The sequence below is a fragment of the Rhinolophus hipposideros genome, assembly GCF_964194185.1.
Source record: "Rhinolophus hipposideros genome assembly, chromosome: 7".
Lineage (NCBI taxonomy): Eukaryota > Metazoa > Chordata > Mammalia > Chiroptera > Rhinolophidae > Rhinolophus > Rhinolophus hipposideros.
Window position 1 is genome coordinate 36,211,553 of NC_138053.1, and position 23,400 is coordinate 36,234,952.

The 23,400-nt window shown below is 37.6% G+C and overlaps 1 protein-coding gene across 17 annotated transcripts in view; it reads right to left on the reverse strand.

Moving 5' to 3' along the window:
- CAST (calpastatin) overlaps window positions 1-23,400 on the reverse strand; it is a 112,439-nt gene that overhangs the window by 80,342 nt on the left and 8,697 nt on the right. For all 17 annotated transcript variants that reach the window (XM_081053931.1, XM_081053930.1, XM_081053948.1 and 14 more), the window contains exon 2: window positions 16,467-16,529. In XM_081053931.1, the coding sequence (XP_080910057.1) occupies window positions 16,467-16,529 (63 nt within the window). The remainder of the gene's footprint in view (window positions 1-16,466; window positions 16,530-23,400) is intronic.

Genomic DNA, 23,400 nt, shown 5'->3' on the forward strand with positions numbered 1-23,400 from the left:
TCACATTCGTTCTAATTTATGAGCACGTTTTAAACTCAAGTTTTATAGAAAGGAAATTGTCGGGAACAGCCTGCCCTTCATCCCAAATGTCAAGTCGCAGGGATGGAGCCATGTCCTCCCTGCACTTCAGCATGTCATAGGGTCTCCGCCCTAACAACTGACAGGGACAGAAGTGTAATCCCCACACCCTATTTGCCTCTGCTGGACTCAAACCCAGGACACCAAGTCCATGACATCACGCTGGTCCACATTGTAATCTCTGCTGCTCTGGCACAGGCTCCTGAGTGTACCCTGGGCCTGTTTCCATGGACTGTGAATCCACACTTTCTACTATAAGCAGCCTCTTTCACCTCCAAAGTAGTTCAGTGTCTGGCAGCCAAGAGCCCCACAAAAGAGACACCACATGCTTGCACAGAGAAGTTCAATAAAGAATGCCCAGATTAGATCAATTCTATCTGCAGTTGCAGAAAGGCATGGAAAGAACTAATTGCATACCTTTTTTTTTTTTGTCAGTCTGTGGTAGTTGATAATAAAAAATTTTATTGAATGAATCAGAACTGACTCTTAAAAACTATTTTCAAAGAAACAATGGAGTTCCAAGACCCAGGCAAAGAGTTGCCATGTCACCATTTCTAAAATCTCGGGAAAGGCCCCTGACAGAAGCCTCGTTTCATCCTGAGACTCAGTGACTCTGGAAACAAAGATACTACATTCTCTAGAATAATGGTTCTAACTTTTGATATATATGGTGGAATCCTGGCCCCACCAAATGTCAGCTATGAAACTTGGGCACATTGAGGAACATTTCCAAACACTAATTTTCTCGTCTGAAAAATGGAACGGCCCTGCCCGTATCTTGGAGGGAGACTGTGAGGATGAAATGAGATGAGGGATGACCTTTGGTTTCTGGCCCTCAGGTGGGAAATCCCTGCTCTAAAGAGAGAGGTCCAAAGTCCTTGGACAGGGCGACCCCAGTGGGCATAGTTTTAACTCATGAGGTGTCTTGGTGGCTTTTGAGAATTTCTTTTACCCTTTATTATTTCTATAATCAGAAAAAAGAATTGTTTTTTCATTGGACAGGGAAAAGTGATGTTTTTTTCTTTAGTACCAGCTATGAGTCTCATAGCAGACACATTAAGTTACTTGGAAACAGTTTGATCCTTTTGAGGTTTGCTTTTAAGTTTTGTTAGGTTAACAAGAGCAGCTTTCAGAGTGCGAGCAACCTTTTTTTCAATACAGAGATGCTACCCTTCTGCGTCGTATCTGAGTAGAACCCAATGATTCTGAAATGGGGGAACACATCCTGTTCCTGGCCTGTGTGAGCTCTGGGGAGCCCACAGACAGTACGATTCCTCAATACATGCTAGCTAAGGGAGGCCGGGACCACACGCAGGTTAATGCTGAAAGGCCGTCCCACTGAGTGTGGCCTGCCAGAGCCAGAGTGTAGATCCTTGTAGTCCTACATCAGATGTCAAAGATGAAGGCCCCTCTGGACCTTGCTATGAAGGATCCCACAGGTGCCGACATTGTCACACCGGTCTGTGGGGAGCAGGGTCATCACAGTCTGCAGGAATAGACACGACTTCAGTGTGTTTCCTGAGAATTGCAAGGACTCATCTGAAGTACTATAGGGTGTCAGGTCAGGATATTACAAAAGTGGTGATTTCAATAGTTTTTTGTTGCACATTTAAATATTAGCAGAATATTTGGAAAGCACTAGCAAAACACATTAGTATATGAACAAAGAAGTAAGTCAGTGATGAGGCTTATGACTGATAAAAATTTAACAACCCAACTCTAAAACTGTGCTCGAGTACTTTCAGAGTAAATGAAGTTAAGTTTATAAGCTGGGCCACATCCTTCTTTCAAGTTTGTTTCCCTTTTATATTAATGACGTTCTTATGTAAGGAAATTTAGATTCGAAAGAGAGGAGTACTTCTACCTGAAACAACTAAAAAAAAACAACCCAGACAATAACATGAAACAGTGGTTTTCAGACACTGGACACCAGGGAGGACAGGACAGAGTTCCCTGAGAGGGAAACAAAGGGGGGATGCCTATGATTGCACAGTTTACTGCCTGGACAGTTTCCAGGCTGCCAGAACATGGAACTGGAGGAAGAACCCAGTAAAAAGCTAGTGGCTTCTCTGGGTTGAAGAAATGGAGCTGGGAGTTCCGCAGGCCAGGGGGTCGCCAGCGAGAGCACCAGAGAGGAGAGCTTCAGAGAGAGCTCCAGAGATCTGCACATGCCTGCCCAGGAGGAAACCCGAGTCTGAGGAAAGGACACCCAGAAGGAGCACAGGCATAATCGCTGGGGGTCCCACCAGCTCTGAACAGGACATGTTCCCAGCAGTCAGAACCACTGGGGAGAGTACTCAGAAGGAAAAGTCAGCCCTCCTTGGAAGGCTGCTCTGGTCTAGCCAAACAAAGCTTAAAAAGTAACCCAAAAGATCAAACTGTTCCCAGGTAACTTAACTATGTCCCAGAAGAAAACTTAAGAAAATTGAAGGCAACAAGAACAATAAACAAGCACCCAACAAGATGAAATTCACATCCGTTTGGCATCTAATAAAAAATTACAAGGCATGCATAGAAGCAAAAAAATACAACTTTATTTTCCATATGCAGGAAAATATGATGTTCAAAAAGTATAGTATCTTGATTGCATGCAGTCCTGGCTATACATATCTAGATGTATAATAAAAGGGCATAGAATTTATATACACATGTGATACCCATGTCAACTTCCTAGTTTTGTATTGCACTGTAGTTACATGAGATGTAACCAATGGGGAAACTGAATGAAGGGTACATAGGACCCATCCATACTATCTCTGCAATGTCCTGGGAATCAATAGTTGTTTCAAATTAAAAAGCTTTTTAAAAGTACGCCAAGCAGACCCATAGGAGATACTTTAAAAATAAAAAAAAACAACACACCCAAATCAAACTTTTAAGGATAGGAAATACAATACCTGAGATGAAAAATACAATGGGATTAAGAACTGATGAGACACTGAAAAAGAAAAGATCAGCGAACTTAGAGACGTAGCAATAGAAACTACCCAAAATGAAACAGAGTAAAGGAAGAGATGATAGACAACTGAGAATCAGTGAGCGGAGGGACTTTGAACAGCTAATATGTGTAACTGCAGGCTCCAAAGAAGAGGAGAGAGTTGAGGAAATGAAACAAAATATTTTAAGAAATAATGGTCAAAACATTTACAACTCTGATGAAAACTATAAACCCACCAATCCAAGAAGATCAACAAATCTCACATAAGAGTGAGGGGTTGGGTAAGAAGAAAGGCACAAGTTGGTTTTTAGATTTCCATTCCACAAAGACTTCTGGAGACAATGAAATATCATTGTGTGGGGTGAGAGCATTTCCTGGCCATGAACTTGGTCAGAGTTCCTGCAGCCTCTAATCCAGTGACTGTCTTCTCCCTTCCAAAGTGCAGGGGAAAGGAGCTAAACCATTTTTCCACCAAAGTAATCACAGGTATTCCCTTGGGGAGCCCTCAGGAGAGAGCAGGCCAGGGGATTCTCCAGACAACAATGATCAAATATTAGTAACAGACTGGATGTATGTTGTAAGTGATGAGATTTCTGAGCATACAAATACACAAGAACTTTCACCTTAAATGAATACTGAAACCTTCAGAGGTTCAACTTGGCAGCCAGCATGCTCAAATAATTGCTCAAGATATTTCTGCAACCCTGTTTCTTGAACTGACTTCAGAAACTACAATACATCATTATTATTCGGTTATCCTTAGAGGCACAACAAATATTTAGCTTCTGAACAGAGATTAAAGTTTCTGAAACTATCAAAAGATAATCAGATTCATGTCTGGTAAATATGGGAAGGCTATCAAACTGTGTAATATTTATTTTAGTGAAAAAACTATTGATGGGAAGATGAAACTCTTTTGTGCTTTGAATGTAAAAGTAGAATTAGTTTTAAAATTATTTGAACAATGGAGAGCACCTTAACTATATAAATTTTCCGATTACTACTGAATTTTGTATTTTTGATTTGAGGTCAGTTTTCCTTCCTCTTTCATACCTCTTGCATCCAGATGTCTCTTAAAATTAGTATAAGAAAGCTTTGGTCAGAGTTTGACAGTTTTTTGTTTGTTTTTTCTTTCTTAGCATTTTCCAATCAGTGCATTTTTAGATCCGTGATGTCTTAGGTTTGATGAAATCTAGTAGTTTTCAGGATAAAAACTCTCATTAAAATATATGTTTTGACATATTTGTTAACAAATCAGTTCCATTATTTGTCACCCTATAAAATGACAAGAAGCATTGTTTCCACATGAAAACACATGCTTTATTGGAAAACAGTATCTAAAAAAAAATTGTCTTTCAAAGGGGTATGCAGATTCCCCAACACTAGCCATTATAAAGCTGTGACTCTTATTTACAAATGTTCTTTTATACTGTGCTTATAAATAATCTATAAATAAGAACAAGTTGCTTTTATTACCAAAAGAAGTATAAATGTATGTATGCTACCACAAATGCAATGCAATACACAGGATATGTTGGCCCCCAGGCAACACTGATAAGTAAGTCCTAATAAGTAAGTCTTATCATTAAGTCATAAGATCACATAGATATGCACTTATTGAATGAAATGTCCCATACATAATGGCCTTAATAGCACACACTATATAGCCACACTTCAATGACTTGTTTTTGTTTTTATTCTGATTACTCAGTGCCCATTCATCATATCCAAGCTAGCTCACTAGTTCTGAGGTGGCTGCATTGACGAGGAGTTAGGAGAGCGCCATCTTCTCCCGCCTCTGCCTCTGCTGTGACTTAAGTTCCCTTCATGCTGCATTTCCTAGCTACAAAGAGGGAATACCTGTCCCTATACTTTGTTACATTTTAGATTCCTGGGAATTGGAATGATTTAATCTTGCTTTATGGTCTTCTTGAATGAAAACAGGGTACAACACAAGGAAGAAAAAAGGAAAGAGTTAGAGAAGTGAGTTACAAAAATTGACAAGAGTAGTAACAAAATCTATGGAGTTGGCCTTAGATAGAATCCTTAAAATTGGTGATTTTATGAATAGTATCAGATACTAGTTAAAAGCACAGACTCTGTAAAGTGAGTCCATTCTGGGCTCCACTACTAAATAACTGGGTGACCTTGGACGGGTACTTAACCAAGCTGCTCCTTAAGTCCCTCCTCAGAAGTAGGCAGTTGTTGTAAGAGGAGTATGTGGGGGTATGTTGACCTCTAGTTCTTAACAACAGTATTTACATAATTCTCTTCTCCTCCTGTCAATCTACTTCTCACTAAGGTGTTAATAATTAATATAGCATTATCCCTCCTAGGAATAAAGACAAGTGAAAATAAGGACCCAAGGGAAAGCAATGTTCAACTCAAAGGTTAAGGAAGTTGCTAATGGTGGAATTTCAGACATGAACAAGCCAGCTGGGAAAATATTATTACATGATGCCTCCTAAATATATCAACTTGATAAGACTGCCCCTTCAGGGGTGGGAATGTACCTCTAAGCCTCTTTAAATTGCATGCCACATTTTTGGGGTGTTTTTTGTATTAACATATGTGTGTACTTTTCAGAGGGAAAGATCATAGTTTTCATTACATGCCAAAGAGATCATGAACTAAAAATATTTAACAATCCTTACCCTCTCAGCTGCCTTACTGCTTAAATACTCATTCTCTATCTGTATCTAAGAGACACACTTCTGTTCAAACATGCACACACACACACACACACACACACACACACCAGCAGCAGCAGCAGCAGCAGCAGCCTTCCTCTCAAAGCATCTCTTAGGGGCTCCCAGGGGGAGAAGTTCACATGTAAAACACGTCTCTCTTCAAGGTCCTAGCAGACAAGTGCATAGATTTAGTTCTGATCATTGTTAAAACACCCTCTTCCATTTATTCTTTTATTATCTATGCTGTTTACTATTCTTTTCCCTCTGATTAAAAAAAATACATTTAGAGTAAAGAGAAAAATAGACAGAAGAAAATGTAAGTAACTCAAAATCTTGCCATTTGAGAAAAGTTCTCAGTTATTTTTCTATTTTTATGCAAATACAAAAATATACATAATCTGTTATAAATGTCAGATAAATGGAATTGTAAGTCCTCCTTTCTTTTAACCTAACATAAACATTTTCCTCTAGCATTAAGTGTGTTCCAAGCATGGTGTTAAAGATGCCTCACTCACTGCGTCTGTACCATGAATTCACCAACTTACAAGTATTACTGCTGTACATTTGTTTCTCCCCTAGTTTGTGATGAATATACTTGTACAGAGCCATTAAGCACACCTTTGCGTACTTCTGGAACAAATTCCTAAAATTGAAATTTCTGGGTCAAATGGTTTAATTGTTTTTCTTATTCATGACTTTCAGTCACTTATCTCTCATTTCTAAATATCATTTGTGTTTTTATTAAAGGAAAAACCTAATCATATTTCTAACATTTCCAATCTTATAATTTGTAAGCTTTAAAATATTTGAAGAAAATGTATATAAGAAGTCAAAATCAAGGCTCTTTCTTAAAATGCACACACACCTAACATATGCTCATTCACAAAGTCAACAGTGTATTATCACTGCTGAGGCGAGAAATACTTGATCACTTTTAAACTGTACCACAGCAAAGAATTTCCTCCTTTGAACCACTAGGGGTCCCCTGAGCTATATGGTTAGCACTAGGCTAGATACATAGCACCGTATCATATCCAAGAAGGATTTCGGCAACCTGTCCTATGTCTGTATAGCTGGTGGTAAGAGCCTTCATTATCTTTTAAATGTGTTACTTAAAAAATTCATTAGGCATTCAGCTTTCTATCCAGCCAAACGGATCTTAGTGAGTCTAACTCAGTGCTGTAGGAAAGGAAGCAGAAAAAAATGAACAACAAAGTTACATTCAGAGAAGCAATTTTTAATCCCAAGTACTAAGTGAAACCAAAATTGGAATGTGAATATTTGATCATTTTAGCTTTCAGTTTCCCATAAGAGAAATGTTATTCTTCAAAACTGAATTTGCAATTTTCCGATTTCAAAGTGATACATTTTGGAATGTAGTCAAGTTCAAAAAATTCTGCTCCTTGAGCTCTAACTAGGCAACTTAGGAATCAGAAGCATGATTGCAAAGGAAAACATCCAAGGATGCCATCTATAATGTGAATAACCAACCAGGAAATCTAGAGTCCTAATTGAGATCAACATAAGTTTAGAGTTCACTCGTGAGTTCTTTCCAAATAATGTCTTTCTTATTTGCTACTGTTCAATTAATAAATGAACCCCTTTAGCTATAAAAAACCGGCAAACAATTCCAGAAATCTGTACCACGTAATACATCTTGGTCACACCTCATTTTGTATAAATAAACACTGATATCACCTTATTTATTTATTTTTTTTTGGTTTACCTGATATCCATTAAATAAATCCATGGATTACACTGAAAGAGAAGAGTTATCTAGGCAGAATCTCCACTTACTCAACACCCTCATAATTGTAGCAGAAACAGCTCCGATAAGATCCCAATCTCCAATCAAGGGTCCCCAGTCAATCTGGAAATATCAGCCTAGACCCTTCGTCCAGCCTTCCCAGTGATGACGCTGCAACATCCAAGCTCCCCTTACCTTGTAATTGCTTCTTCTTTGAGTTGTTCATTGATTTCTCCTTCCTACCCCCTACAACTCCTTGGCATTTATCAACCTTTGCTTTTGGTTTCTCTCTTATCTCTCTCTACACTCTTTTTTTCAACACTTTGAACCAAGAATTTTGACATTGACGGTTAGAAAGGAAGATGGAATGAGAGCTTGAGCAGTTTCAAAGGAAATATTTTAAAACCCTTTATGATGAGGAAGACTGAACAAATATGTACTTGAAAGAGGAGTCATTAAATAAAGAGTAAAAGGAAAGAGGGAACAGCTTGAATGAGTAAGGTCCTAGGAGAAGTGGGAAGAAATGGAGTTAGGACCTGCTTCGTCCAGTTACCCTGTACCTACAGCACTCTTAATGTGCTTCAGAGCTATGCTGTCCCCAGAACATGGCAGGGCAGAGGGGCTGGGATGGGGAGGTCATCTAAAAAAGAAAAAATCAAAAAAAGAAACACTTGTCTGTGCCATGCCCTGCTATGCACTCTATAAGAATTATCTCAGCGTTACTCAAAATGTGCTCAGAAGACTGACATAAGAATCATCTGCGGTAAATGATAAAAACACCGATAGATCCCACCTTAATCTGCTAAATGAGAATCTCTAAGGACGGGGCCCAGGACTCTGAATTTTTCATACTCTCTCTAGGTGATTCTTCGGCATATTAAAATTTGAGCTAACTGCATTATCTGACGTAACGTCCTGGAAAATGAAGAACAGAGAGTTTTAAATAATTTTTTTATGATGCTAGCACACTGCTCTACACATTTACTAAGCATTGTGTACTAATGCTGATTAAAACATAAAAAAACTTTGTGATGTCAACTTCTCATGAGGTTTTGCTTTCACAAATGAACGGTTTTTATAAGGTTATAACAAGTTATTATGCACAGTGTTATATGATAAAACACTGTTGACTTTATGACAAGAATCACATGCATTCAGTCCTTAAATGATAAATGTGTCTTGCTATGGGCATGATTACAGGGTATTGTCCCTATAGAATCAGTCATTCCCTTATCTTTGAGGAGCTGATAAAGTCCAAAGAGAAAAATAAAACAAACTTTAAAACGGGATATTTCAGAAATAAGATTTAATCAATCTGTCCATCGGGTTCTAGGACTTATGACCTACTCTGAAGTCAGAAAATTTCATTTCCATTCAATTTCTTTGACATTTTGTAAACATTTGATTCCACCATATAACACAATTTTTGTGGGACCTAAGGTGTTAGGTAATTAGGCTCAGAAATTCAAAGTACTATAAAAAAGGATATATTATTGTATGATGTAATGTTCATATATTTATATGTCATTTTATAGAAGCAAAACACTTATTGTTTTTATTAGCCATTCCATATTCAATGATATAACATTCTGTATATCACAGTTCTTAATTTAAAAGCATATTGTTTTCATATTCATGTTAAAGGTGTATCCTTAGCTTCTGATAAAACAATTAATTGAATGATGACACAGAAGTTCTTTACACTAAACACAGCTATTGACATATGTTTCTAGGTGTGACACATAGTTTGTTTTAAATCCAAAGGACTGCTAAGCTTAATGAACTACCAAACTTTCATTCTTAATGGGAAAGGCTCTGCAATATATAATCAACAAAGGAATTTTAGTCCTGTCTCATCCCGTGGTTAGAAATCAGTAAGGGGATCACTTTACTTGCCATGCAAGCTCTCTCTGTTGCCCTGATAATTAGTAATAACAATAATAATAATAATAATAATAATACAGTAGTAATAATAATAACAATAATATCAGCTAACATTTATAGAGCATTCTATATGTCCCAGGCACTGTTCTAGACACTTCATATAAATGGTCTGATTGATTTTCACATTAACTCATGTAGAAGCTATTACCTCCGTTTTACAGATGAGGAAAGTGCCCTGAGTAAGGCAAAGTAATTTGCCTAGGAACACAAACCTAGGAAGTGGCAGAGCTGTGATTCAAATCCAGGCAGTCGGACTCCAGAGGCTGCCCTCAGCAGCTGTCTCCATGGACATCATGGATTGGTGGCAGACTAACTGGGCTATGGGTGTGGCTCTTCACAACTTCCATGGCAGATGAGAAAGAAGATGGTCTCACTACGATCTCAGAATGGCACAGAGTTTTTATCCTGAATTTTGTAAATTTCCTGAGTTTTTCTCAGAATTCAACCTGAGTATGTATCTTAGGATAAACAGGCTGTTTGAATATCTACAGAGGGCGCCAAAAAAATGTATACACATTTAAGAAAGGAAAAAACTGTTAAAGTTATAATACTCAATATATATCGATAACAAAAGATGAATACAAGTCCCGTTTGACTTCTGCAATGACAAGAGGTATTCAAAGTGGTTACTATCAGCGTCCAGACACTGATTACAGCGAACTACTGCTTGGGCAACGTTGACCAAAGTGTCCACTTGTATACATCTTTTTTGGCACCCCTGGTATATGATGCCTTGTGCTTTAATCAAAGGTTTTAAACTTAAATTCACGGCCCTTCATGAAGACCTATCTGACAGGCTCCACACAAAAAAATAATTCTAATACCTGTGTAAACAAGTTTCACTCATAGGAAGTCATGCAGTAACCTAACTTATTTCATGACGTACATATGGGAGAAGGCAAAAGTACCAGAAACCAAACCGAAATCCCAGAGAAGAGTAGACATGGAATGCTTGTGATGATTAATTAACTGCAATCTCAGAAAACTCAATCCTCTCTGTTGAAGCTAATAAACAGAATAGAATCTAAAATGAAAACCCATTTCACAGGACACACCCAAAGAAAACGAAAAAAGAGGAGACTTGATTCAAGAAGCTAAATAGTATCGTTATGAGACAATTCTAAGAATTCCTAGTATAAAATGCTTTCACTGGCAGTTTCTATTCTTCTTACAGAAGAGAACTTTACCTAAACACCAGGACAATCAGTTGCCAAAACTAGACAAAATTTTCATTCTATACAAAGCCAATGGAACTCTATTGAAAAGCACAATTGGTGAACCGTTATGAGCTCTGAAACAAAGCACGCCTACACCCCTGAAAAACCTTTCCTCTCCCCTGAATGCTCAGGCTCCTCATTCAGAAATGCAAGTATCTAGAAAATCTAGTGGTCATACCTCTTGGGTAAGAGCCCACTTCATGAGGCAACCTACCTTTATTCCCCATCAGCGCCTCTCTTTCTAAGCCTGAGTCTCTTCTTTCTTAACTAAGTCAAAATTGTAAAACCTGAAAACCAACGAAGCAAAAACTGGAGTGGGTTCAGTGGAGTGGGGCAGGATGTGGGAGGACGGGGTTGTGGGCAGGGTGTGGCAGTGGTACGTTGCAACCTGGGAGAGTAGTTGTCCTAGGTAAAGTGGTTTTCTTGCGGGCAGAGGTAAGAAGAGCCTCATTAGCAGTACATGCTAAGGAATGAAGGTTTTCCACGTAGTATTTCATTTCATACAGATGATGTTCTATACTGAAGGAAAACACATTAGATAGTGGGGATTTTACCAGGAGTGTGCACATCCATCTGCCAAACAGCTGTAGATCAAAGGAGATTCAGGTAGACTAAACATGGGTAGAGTAGGGTTAAGAATGGCAGACTCACGACTGTTGACAAGCTCTAGAGGTAGACAGAGCTCTACTTTAAAATTGAGCAAACAGAATAAAGAAACCTGGTCACTAAAAAACACTTCAGAAGAAGGAAGAGAGCATCATTTTCATGAAGAATAAAAGAGATAGTAGATCTCACAAAATGATACACTACAAAAAGAAAATTTTAGAAAAAAAATTGCATCCTTAATAGGAAACAAGATGGCATTACCTCCGTGAAACTTGAATAGAGGGTTATAGATCCAAAGCAGATTGAGATGGAAAGAAAACAGAGTGAGACAAAAAAAGAGAGACAAAAGGGAGATTAGAGAAGGGTACAAATAAACTCAAAAAATAAAAAAGGTAAAATTTAAACCTGTACTCAATTTTCAAAGAGCAGAAGAATTTAAATGATAGAAATAAAAATGTGTGGAGTAAACTTCAGAAACTCCCAGAATGTAAGGATTAAAGGTCAAAGAGAGAAAACTGTGAGGCAGACAATCAATGAATATCTAATCTCATAATATATGTCTGTTTAAAAAGAAACAAGAAAAATGAAAATATGAGCAATAATTAAATAAGACATCCCAGGAAAAAAATTAATAAAGATAAACACATATATAGGTACACCCTGATAATTTTTTTTAAATTGTAACAACAAAAGAAAAAATATGTACCAAGAGAGGAAAAACAAGCTTTCTAAAAATACATTAAAATTAAGCTTTCCCAGACATCTTTGCTATAGCACAAAAAGCCAGAAAATCATGAAGCAACAGGTACAGAATAGAGGGAATAGAACTGTTATCCAATAACATGGTACAATTTTTTTGTGTGTGAAGCAAGCAGAAAAACATGCTTAGCTCCACACAGACTCAGAAAATCACCATCTGTACACCCTTTCTGAGAAAGTTCTTTAAAAATGTTCTATTCAGTGAAGCATTAAATCAAAATTTACAAGTAGTACTAAAAGAAATGGGGAGACTGCAGTCCAAAAGAATTTCGGTACTTCCCTTAGTCAGTTTAACCTCCCAAATCAGACACCCCGTTGAATTCTGGGTTGGCTGCTAGAGTCTGAATCTCTAAGTAAGCTTGGTGGAACTGCCTTTGGTATACCTCTTCAGCTTTGCCTCTTTCTTGGCACTGGACATAAGCCTGTGCCGCCACCATCACCTCCCACAATTAATATGGACTCTTGTCATGACCCATCATCCCTTAAAATGATGTGTAGTCGTTCAGTTTGCTCATAACATCCAAAATTTGCTAACAACTGCTAAGTAACTTGCTTGTCCCAGAAGACTTATGGTTTTCTCCTTCAGAAACACAGCACAAAATAATGGCCAGATTAAATGCCATTTTAAATGACAAGATTACTAGAATAATGATTTTCTACATATTTAAAAGTCACATACCATCACTCTTCTATTAAATGGCAAAGATTGATCTTTCCTGAAGCACATTATTTATGATTTTCATTCTAGGCCTTGTTAGTGATGTTCCTTTGTTATCTCAGCTTAAACATAAGATACATGCAGAAAAAAAGGTGTAAAGAAATATACCAACATGTAAGTAGTGGCCCTCTCTCTAGGAGCTAGAATTCCAGATGATGATATTTTTTCTTTAAAGTCTTCAATGCTTATTAAATTTTCTTCAATGACTATACTTTAGCTGTACGATCATTCAAAAGTTATTAAAATCAGTATATATAATAAGTACGAACACAATATTATCATATTTGAGAATACACACAAGATTTTATAGTAGTAGTTATAACTAAGTGGTAAGACTCTGGGTAATAGTTTTTGTTGTTGTTGTTGTTGTTGTTGTTGTTTGGGTTTTTTTCCATAAGTACCCATTGGTGTTTTGATCAAAAAGGACTAATTTAATTAAGAGGGAAAAATGTAAATAAAAGACTTGGCGTCATTCAATACTTAATTTATGCATTTTAGAAGAAGGTAAGATAAATACTGTGGAAAAGAATGCCAACAATGCTATCATGCTGAAAAAAAAATAGATCAAATACCTTTTCCTTTAAGGCAGAATTTCTATTCTATTTATATCTCCCATTCTTCATCCATAAAAATATATCTATTATTAAATTTGAGTTCTTAAAATAGACTCTGTGAGATGAGGCCTGTCTTATGCTTTAAATTCCATTCCTCAGGACTTCCCTGAAATATGTTGCGAAAATGCTCACACTCCCCCAGGGTGGCCAGATGTGTCAGTTAAATACTTTAAATAGATTTGATGGCAGGTTTGGAAAGACTTCCTTGTTCCACTGTATTTAAAGAAACAGATGTTAAATGTTTTCATTTTTCTGCTCTCTAGTCATTTTATCATTGGCTTGTTAGTCCTTACAACGTTGGGTCTTATAATTCCTCTACACCTGAGAAAAACTTAAAGTCATAATGGTTGGTATAAACAGACAAATACTCAGAGACACTTACTCAACTCCACCAAGCATTTGCATTGCAAAAGCAACATGAAAAATGGTATTTTAAAATTGCCTCAGACATGTTAGTATCACTTAATGGCTACCTAAGGGTCATATTCCAAACAAGTGATCTAGCAGGAGAGAAATCGCTCTGAAATTCACATAGCTGCATTCACCCCCAGATACCTGTACATACGCTCATGACAATATAATAGTGCTTCTTACCTAACCCGAATTGTTTCTCTCCTGGTTATGACTTCCCAAAGTCCTCCTCGGACCGCTTTTTCTTGCACCTCCAAATGAAATGCAGCTCAGTAATAAAAGGCAAAGAAAAAAATGCCAAGGAGTATCTCTGAGCATAGAAAGCAAATTTTCAAACTGACTTTGTTTCAAAGGCCTGGGACTGTCCTGGGAAGCCTAACAAGTATGTTTGCGTATGCTTGGGGACAACGCATTATTTAACCTTTGGAGGTACATGCTAGTTTAGAAATGGAGCACCAAAACCCAAACTAAGCTTTCTAACCTCACTTCTTGTTCAACAAAGCAGTAGGTAAGAAAATACCTGGGAGAAACAATCAGTTTCGGGCAATCTTTTTCTGGTAATCTTGAGAAGAAAAGAGAAGCCATGGATGGGAGGCAGAGCAGGTAACAAATCCAGATTGTACATGGTTTTATAATTGCGAACACAAAGGCTAAAAGAATGCCTAGTGCAGGATGATTTCCTCGAATTGTCTCCAGGGCCATAATATCTCATCAGTGACTTATTTGCACATTATATAATGGATCAGAGATATGACATAAAGACTTAGAGACTCCTTCGAAACAGACCAGATTGGAAATATACCTTGACTACCAAATCATCCCACCCCCAGACTTGTCCACCCTATCAGATATATATGGGCAGAATGTGGTGAGAGAATAAACAATCTTCAGTCTCAGACTATATGAATCTCTACAGTGATTTACACCATGGGAGCAAGGGAAAGCTTCTGTCCCCTCTGCTTCTGTTGGCTGGGACAGAGCAGAACAAGCCACGATGTCCAGACTCTGGCACAAGCACAGGGGCTGAAAATCTGAATTTCTCAAAAATAGTATGAAACAATGTTGGAATTGCTTGAACTGCTGATAAAGATATGAAAAGTTCCTTCTTCCTCTTCTTGAGGTAGAAGTTCAGCCTTTCAGTTTCAAACTGAAAGTACAATCTATCTCCACTGACACAGAAACCTCAAATTTTTCCCTGGCTGCATTTGTAACAGGGCTCCTTATCAGATTTCCCAAGCCCTTTATAAATATGGAAATAGTCAGGTACTTTATAGTCTCGATATTATAAAAAGTCCTAACATTGTGCTAGCAGTGGCGGTCGAAACCCACAATGCCTATACACTCAAGATGTAATATCTAGGCTTCCACATAATAACATAATTAGTGAGAATGAGCCTATAAGAACTAGCCTACTATCCACCTGATGTATTTGAAAAGATTTCCTTTCATGTGCAAATAGTTTAATCTTGGTTAATATTAACAGAGAAGAACATCTATAAACATTCTTCCCTGATCTGGAGAATAAAGAAATATTATAGTTTTCAAACAGGAAATTATTTGATAGATAACTTATCTGGGAATACATTTAAAGGGTAGGGTTGAATGATATGTAGATTTTCATGCTTGTAGAAAAGAAAAATGTGGTTTCTCATATGGAAATTTAGTTTTTAATAATTCAACCAAGAAACAGGATACAATCTTAATAAAAGTTAACTTTTGCTTTCGAAAGAAACATTTGCCTTCCATAGGTAAAACAATTCACTACATATTTCTTCATGAGAAATAATCTAAATTATATTTTCATGGGTATTGGTAATGGAAACGGTAGTAGAAAGCAGAAAAGCAAATGTTATTGCAGAATCCCTGGCAGCTATTAGCCATGATAGACTCCTTACAATATGGAATATATTGAAATATAGTTCAGAAGTGAAGAAAATAAGGCGGAAGAGGAGCTAAATTTCTGAAAACATGTTGATAATACAGAGAAAAATAAAAGCATCACTTTATGCTTTGTTTCTAAATTTCCTCATCCCTTTCAGGACCTGGCTATTTTACAAGTTGGAAATGACACAATTTCTATTGAATGAAAATGAACATACATACTGAAATTTTAGAAGGTAAAAAGCAGCCAAAGGGAGGCAAGTCCAGTACCCTTTTGGGACAGCACTTTCACATGACCCTTCCACGGAGAGGAAGGCCAGTGTTGACAGTGCACATAATGGCACATCATTCGGTGAAAGGAGAAATTCACAGGCTCTCAGAAAACCCATCTCAAAGTCGGGAGATTTGGTTTTACTACTATTTGCACAGAATCAATCCAAATAAAAATAGTTCTTTCTCTCTTCCTTTTGTTTATGAACCTGAATGACGGGTTAATCTAGGCCATCGCTGCCCTCCTTTCACAGGGCACTCTCATGAAAAAAGATTTCCTTTTCCCTGCAGTGTTTGGTTTCTCCTTATCAACCTGCCATGTTCAACAACAAAACATTTAAGATTCACCCATCCCTATAGGGAAAACATTCTAAATAACTGAGTTCTATTTCTGAAGGTTCCTTTTTCAGGTGCGTTTTATTTTTTATTTATTTATTCTTAATGATTTCCACTTGTATTCTTGAATCAAATCAGTTAAAACTAAATTTGTCAATATTCCAGTAGGAGCTGTTTGCTACCTCATTATTTGTTTGAAGACAGAATTCACAATTGAAAAGCAACAGAAAATGAAAACCCAGTATTGTAGAAATTACCTCATCTGATCCTTTCTTGTCTCCTGACCTGGATGGCGATCCACTGTTTTTATCATTGGCGTGCTATTAAAAAAAAAAAAAGATAATATTTAATAGAGGGAGGTGATACAAAATGATATCATAGTGACTTTAATCCCAAAGGGCTAAATATATAGAGTGTCAAAAACAAGGACCCCTTTAATCTTCCTCCTGAGAATGTTGATAAGTCTCCACCAATGTGGGTGGCTTTCAAAACTCAAGGGAAACTATAGACATTCATTTGGGACATAGAAAGTCAGTCTGTAATTAACCAGACACAGATCTGATAGTGCTACCACAGGCGGCATCTCATCTCCTATGAAATGTCTTGTGGAATTTTAAAGCCCAAATTGCCCGTGTGGGAGACGTCTGGTCCCTCATGGAGATGAGATGTCTGAGGACCATGTCGAGCCTAAAGCCATACGTAAGCCTCAGTTCAGCATGGGCAAGAGGGAGGACCACGGCGTACAAGTCAACCATCACTTCCCATGGCTCTTGAGACTTCCCGACAGCACTGAGTACTCACCAAGGCAGAAAGATAAACCCTGAGGTGGAACAACCATACCTACAACTTCTATTTACTATGACTTGAGAATTTCATTATGTCCACAAACAGAATTATCTTTCCCACTAGGACGCTGGGGATGAATGCTAGTATTTTTATATGCTACATAAAAGTTTCAAGTAACTTACATGCTCATTTGTTTTGATGATAAGACAAAATAAATCATAAAGTTTATTATTTTGCTTATAAAATAAAAAAAGAAAATTGCATGCTCCTGAAAAGAGGATACAACAATTATTGTTATTATTATTTTATTTTTTTGTAGGATATGCAGGAAAGTAGGAAAAGGGACCCCAAATATAAGAAAATAAAAGCTCATCATTGGGTTCAATCCCAATCACCTTCAGTTAAACTGTAATATGAAATCCCATTACGTTCCCTAGAGCAGAATCATAACCTGGATTTGTAGATCAATGAAAGTATTCGAATTAAGAAGAATGGCAATAATAGTAATAGTAGTAATAGTAGTAATAATAATTTATATCATTCTTTATTACTCATAAGGCACTTCCATGTACATTCTTATTTGACAATAAAAGAGGTTCATGTGATTTTGCAGATGAAAAAAACTAAGAATAAGAGTCATCTGGTATGATTTTCACAAGTCCATACACCTAGTAAATGGGAAAAGTTTACTAAACAGATTTTCTGCCTTAAAATCTGTTGTTTGTCACTAGAACATGCTAAATGAAAAAGATAATATTCCCCTTTAATCCTATCAACAGATGTTTCAGTTAAAAAAAAAAAAGGCCAAGGAATAGCAGACACATGCCTGAAATTTTTCAATAATTCTTTGTATAAAAATTTAGTAAGAAATCACTGTCACAAATGGAAAATTCTTCCCCAAATGAAAGATTCTCATGAATTAGTGGACGCAATCCACAGCAGAGCAGGGAGGCTGCACCACGGTGCTGAATGAAGCCCTCTACAGGGCACGTTTTACCTCATGTCCCAGGCAAGGGTTTGTTTGTCCACAGTTGAGAATAGTTAACGAATCTTTAAAAAAACAAACCAAAGGAGCCATTGAAAAACCCACATATGTATCAGAGCAAGATGGGAATTATAAGTTTTAGAATAATTGGTGAGCAAAGGATTCCTAAAGGTCAGACATGCGGGAAGAACTACACAACGTTTGGTGATAAAATTTTAGAGGGACATATCTACAATGACAGAGATTTAGCTAACCTGTCTCCTTCCAGAACTTGTATATTTTGAACCATGATATCACATTCATTTATTATCTCCAATTCCGTATTTTTGTGAGGTTAGCTATGGGTAACAACACAACAATCAATATTCACTGTTTAAGCATACCATTTGCAGTGCCTCATTGACTTGTCAGGAGGTGTTATTATTCCACTTTACAAACGAGAAACTGAAAAAGGCAATTTGCTCTTGTCTGGTATAAGGTTCCATGTTCTCTACAGGGTCTCACTCTGCTTCCTGCTCATGGGGCAAATATATATTATGATTTATTACCCTACAGTAAATGTATAGCCTTTGCTCTAAAAAATATTGGTATACAGATATTTTTCTTTAAAAATTTTTAAAAGTTGTTTCCTGGTGGTGTTCCAAAATTGCAGTCCTTCAGATTAACCAACATCAGCAGTCACTTGCTTCCACTGAATTATTCAAAATACCTCAAAATTATGTAGGTTCCATACAGTTATACAATGGAATGTTATGCAGCCATAAAAAGAAAGAAATCTTACCATTTGCAACAATATGGATGGACTTAGAGAACATTATGTTACGTGAAATAAATCAGACAGAGAAAGACAAATACCATATAATCTCACTTATATGTGTAATCTAAAGAAAAGAATAAATGAATGAACTAATCAGAAACAGTCTCAGAGACAGAGGAAAAACTGAGGGTTGCTAGATGGGGGGTGGGGAAAAGAGGGAAGGTGAGGGGATTAGAAAGCGCACATTCAGTAACCACAAGATTGCCACGGGATGACTAAAGTCAATTTGGGGAATGTAATCAATAATGTTGTAAAGATTTTGTAGGATATCCAATGGACACTTGTCTCGCTAGGGAGACCACCTCAGGGATGATGTAGAGGCCGGATCGCTGCACTGTTCACCTAAAGCTGAACGATAATAAATGTCAACTACAATTATATATGTATATAGTTACAAGAAGCGGAGTACAGCATTAGGAATAGAGACAGTGGAAATGTAATGGCTGTGTGTGATGTCAGAGGGATAGTGGATGGGGGAGGGGGTTATCACTTTGTGGGGGATATGAATGATAAATGTCTAACTATTACATTGTTTTGTACACCTAAAACTAATAAAAAAAAGTTAAACAAAAAAATTATGTAGGTTCTAAATAATAGTTTGGGAGGGATATATATATATATATATATATATATATATATATATATATTAATACTTTTTAAAATGTTGAATTATAATGATAAATTATAAAACTATGTATTATAAGAATTGGTATTTTTGTGGTTTCAAAAGAAACATTTTCTCTCAATAGAAAGCTATGGCACAAATAAATATTGCTTATAAATCAAAGGGCAACATTTTTTAGGATATGTATGGATTATATTTTTCCAGTTAGTCTGGGTTTTTTTAGTCCAGCTTTTTGTTATAAAATTTTTCTACTCTACAGAAAACTTGAAAGAATAAATACAATGAATGCCATATTCCCACCACTTAGATTAGACAATTAACATTGTTGCCATAGTTTCATAGACTTTAGATAGATCTATCTATATTTATATATGTACCTGCATTTGAAAGTCAATTGCAGATATCTTGAAACTACCCCTAAACATTTACCACGTATCTTCTTAAATTGAGGACTTTTTCCCATATAACTTCAACACCACCATCATTTTAAGAGAATTAACAAGAATTACTAAAGCCATTCATTTTCCAGTTAAATAGTAATTTTATGAAGAAACCATTGCTCTGACCATTCCTTGGGGCTTATTCAATATTCAGCAGTCTATTAATGAGGTAAAATCCGTTATCTTTTCACTGAGAGAGATTCAAAGTGCCTGATTTTTTAATCCATGCAATAATTGGGCACTTTCAACATAATTGAGCTGGTGAAATGAAATATTTAGGAAGGACATATGTCAAATTTGATCTGGTTTAGGAACCTGAAGCCAGGACTTTCTAAGGGCAAAGAGAGAAAACTCTGTCTACTACGCTACATGTCGCTGGTGGGATGGAGCGAGGTAAGAAGCATGAGAAGGGAAAGAGAGAGAGAGGTCAAGAAAGAGAACTGAACCCCAAACCTGAAAAATCAGAGGACTTTTCTTTAGGAGGAAATAGGAACTAATGTGTTCTAAGCCTCTGTGCTAATCCAGCTGCTAGGCATCTTCCCTACGTGGCCGCCTTAGGGTTTCCTCGTGGCAACTCTAAGTGTACACACTGTCACCTGGTTCTTTGGCTAAAGAAATGAAGGATCTCAAAGGTGAGGCTATCCTTGGTCACACCATATATCAGGATGATAGTCTCTAGCCGGATTGGGCTATGTTAGATCTAGTTAAAAGCTAGTTGATATCTTGAGATTCATATCAAGAAAGTCTCAACCCGACTGAAAAAACAACAACAAAGAACACAAAACAAAAAAAAACCCACGAAACCTTTCTATAGAAAATTAATCAGACCCACAATACTTATAAATTTCAACCTGTATTAGCAGCTGGAGACAAGGCCAAAGACAGGAAGAGCAGGAGGCCAGCCCTAAAGCAGTGAAAATTTCACTGGGAAGATAAGGCCACAGAGGACCGGGAACGACCTGGAGCGTGGCATGTGTGACAGGAAGGAGTTCAGAGGCAAGGAAACAAATCAGATAAAGGGCTTTTCTCATCCCTCAAAAAGCAATGATTTTCCACACTATTGCCAGCCCCTGACATCACCACATATTTGGCAAGTACAGCTGTCCTTGTCCTCATTCTAGGAGATAACATTTATATGCTTAAAATCTTCTACCATAGCCAACCTATAAACCTGTCAGGAAATCAACAACAGCTAGGACCAATAAGACCTGGAGACTGTGCTCTCACCCAAGTAAGGAAGGACCTTCCAGCAGTTGGGTACCCTATTGTTACTCAGATACACCCTGATACAGCACAGACCAGAGTATACCTTGCACAGAATAAGATAAAAATCAAACAAACTTTTACACGCACAAAAGACAGCAGAAACAACTGAACTTCTCCAAGTCCAAGCCCAGCTATGAAAGAACCCAATGCTAGTGTGCTTCTGAAATGTCTTTGATTAAAACAAAAACAATTCTAAAATTTACTTGAGGTGATGCTCGTACCACCCTGTGACTATATTAACAAATACTGAATTGTATGTTTTAACCGGATGAATTTATGGTTTGTGAAGTTTATTCAAGTAAATTTGCTTGAAAAAAACAGTAAAGGTTATTTAAACAACTTGAAAATTTTCCTTCTTCAACTTAGAGAAGGCCGTAGAGCTCAATATTTGCATGACTAGCAACAGCTGTAGCAAAATCATTAAGCAATAAAAGGTTATCTTGGTGCCCTCTGGACTTGACCAGGGCACACAGCTCAAGTCTCGCTGCATCAACTGAGAAAGGCTTTTCAGGGCCTCCTGAGGATGAGAAAGCCTTCAGTCAGCAGAGGGTCCCATCCTTCCGTAAAGGCCATAAGCCCCTGGGGCACTTCTGGAAATACTCACGCCAGAGACCAGAGATTTGGAGTTAGTTTGCCCAGGGCAGGGCCTGGGCTGTAGATATTTATTGAAAATTCCCCAGCTGATCCTAATACGCAGCTAGGATGGGAAACCACTGGTTTGGGGTGGAGATCTGTGGGCACCATGACCGAAAGTAGGAGGTTTCTGCTCCTCAGATCATCCCACTATGATGATTTGTGGGCACCATGGGGCCTTCCCCTGGTCAGGCAGGCTGGGGCAGCTCCTGGCTTCTTGGGGAAACTGATTGCTCAATGAGGAAGCACAGGGCCCTGTGTTCACACCAGCATTTCCTGACTAATTCTGAGCCTTGCCTTATGCGTGGCAAATCATAGCTGCACATCTGCACATAAGTCTCTATTTTCTTACTACAACAAATTAGCACTTGATTGCAGATTCTCTTGTTTACTGATTACTTTAGAAAACAAGTATTTTGTCTTCCCGAACACATGGTAAATTAGATTTTTTTCCTAGTCCTACGGTAAGGGTGCGACAAATAATTCTTAATGAATGACTACATTTCCACAAACCTCTCTAAATATTCCCTGTGAAGCACTTTTGCTCTTTTCAAGTCAGTCAACTAGATAAAAGGTTAAAAAGCTGAAAAAGTAGCTTGAAAAATTAAGAGACGATGTGCAAGTTAATATTTCCTGCCAAATCTCTTAAAATCGATTCTTATATATATTTTTTTGCTAAAACAAAATTGTTCAGCAAACAAGCAGAAGAACTAAGATGTAAAGCTTGTTTTGCTTTAAAACAGTCGCCATGGCACAGATCTGGGCCTGTCAGCCTCAGGTGAACTCTTGCCCTCAGCCTGCTCTGTGGGTATAGCATCGACATTTGCTGGCTCCCTTGATGGAGGGCCTCAGGCTGGGTTGCACCGGTGGGAGGCACTGGCAGGAGATGAGGTGGGGGTGGGGTAATTCTCCCTCCTTTCTGCCTCTCTGCAGTAGAGTAGAGGCCAGTGGCAGTTCCAGCTTCCACAAGGTGATCCAGCTCCTCCCTCCATCTTTCCAGCCTAGGAATGGTAGCAGCTCCCGGCAATTTCTAATCTCTGAGTTGCCTCACCCACTCCAGTTGGCTTCTTCTATTACCTGGGTAACCAACTTCCTGCATTCCATTCCCTGACAAACTCTAATAGGACAGGAAGCATAGGGATTTGAAAGTCTACTCGAATGTGACCTTGGAAAAATAATTCAAATATTCTGGGTTTTTTTTTTTTCTTTGTAAAATGGAACTAATAGTATCTACCCCAGGGCTGGCATATTTATGAAACGAGCTTTTGATGTTAAAGAGGAGCCTGGCACATTGCCTGGTTTCGTTTTAAGAATACAATAAAAGTTATTCTACACCCTTCTTTTTCTCTGGCACCATCCCGATTGAGGTGAATTATGAGATAGTAAAATGAATATGAGAAGTAGGCAAAAGTTTAAAGGTTTGCTTGTCTAAAGTTATTCCACTCCCTTCCTTTTCTCTGGCACCAAACTGATTGTGGTGAATTATGAGATAGTAAAGTGAATATGAGAAGTAAGCAAAAGTTTAAAGGTTTCACTTTCTAAGACTATAAATATTAGAGCAGAGACTTATTTTTTTTACTTTTGATAAGTACAAAGGAACCAGGTTCATCTGGGAAGTTTATGTTTAGTACTTTGTCTA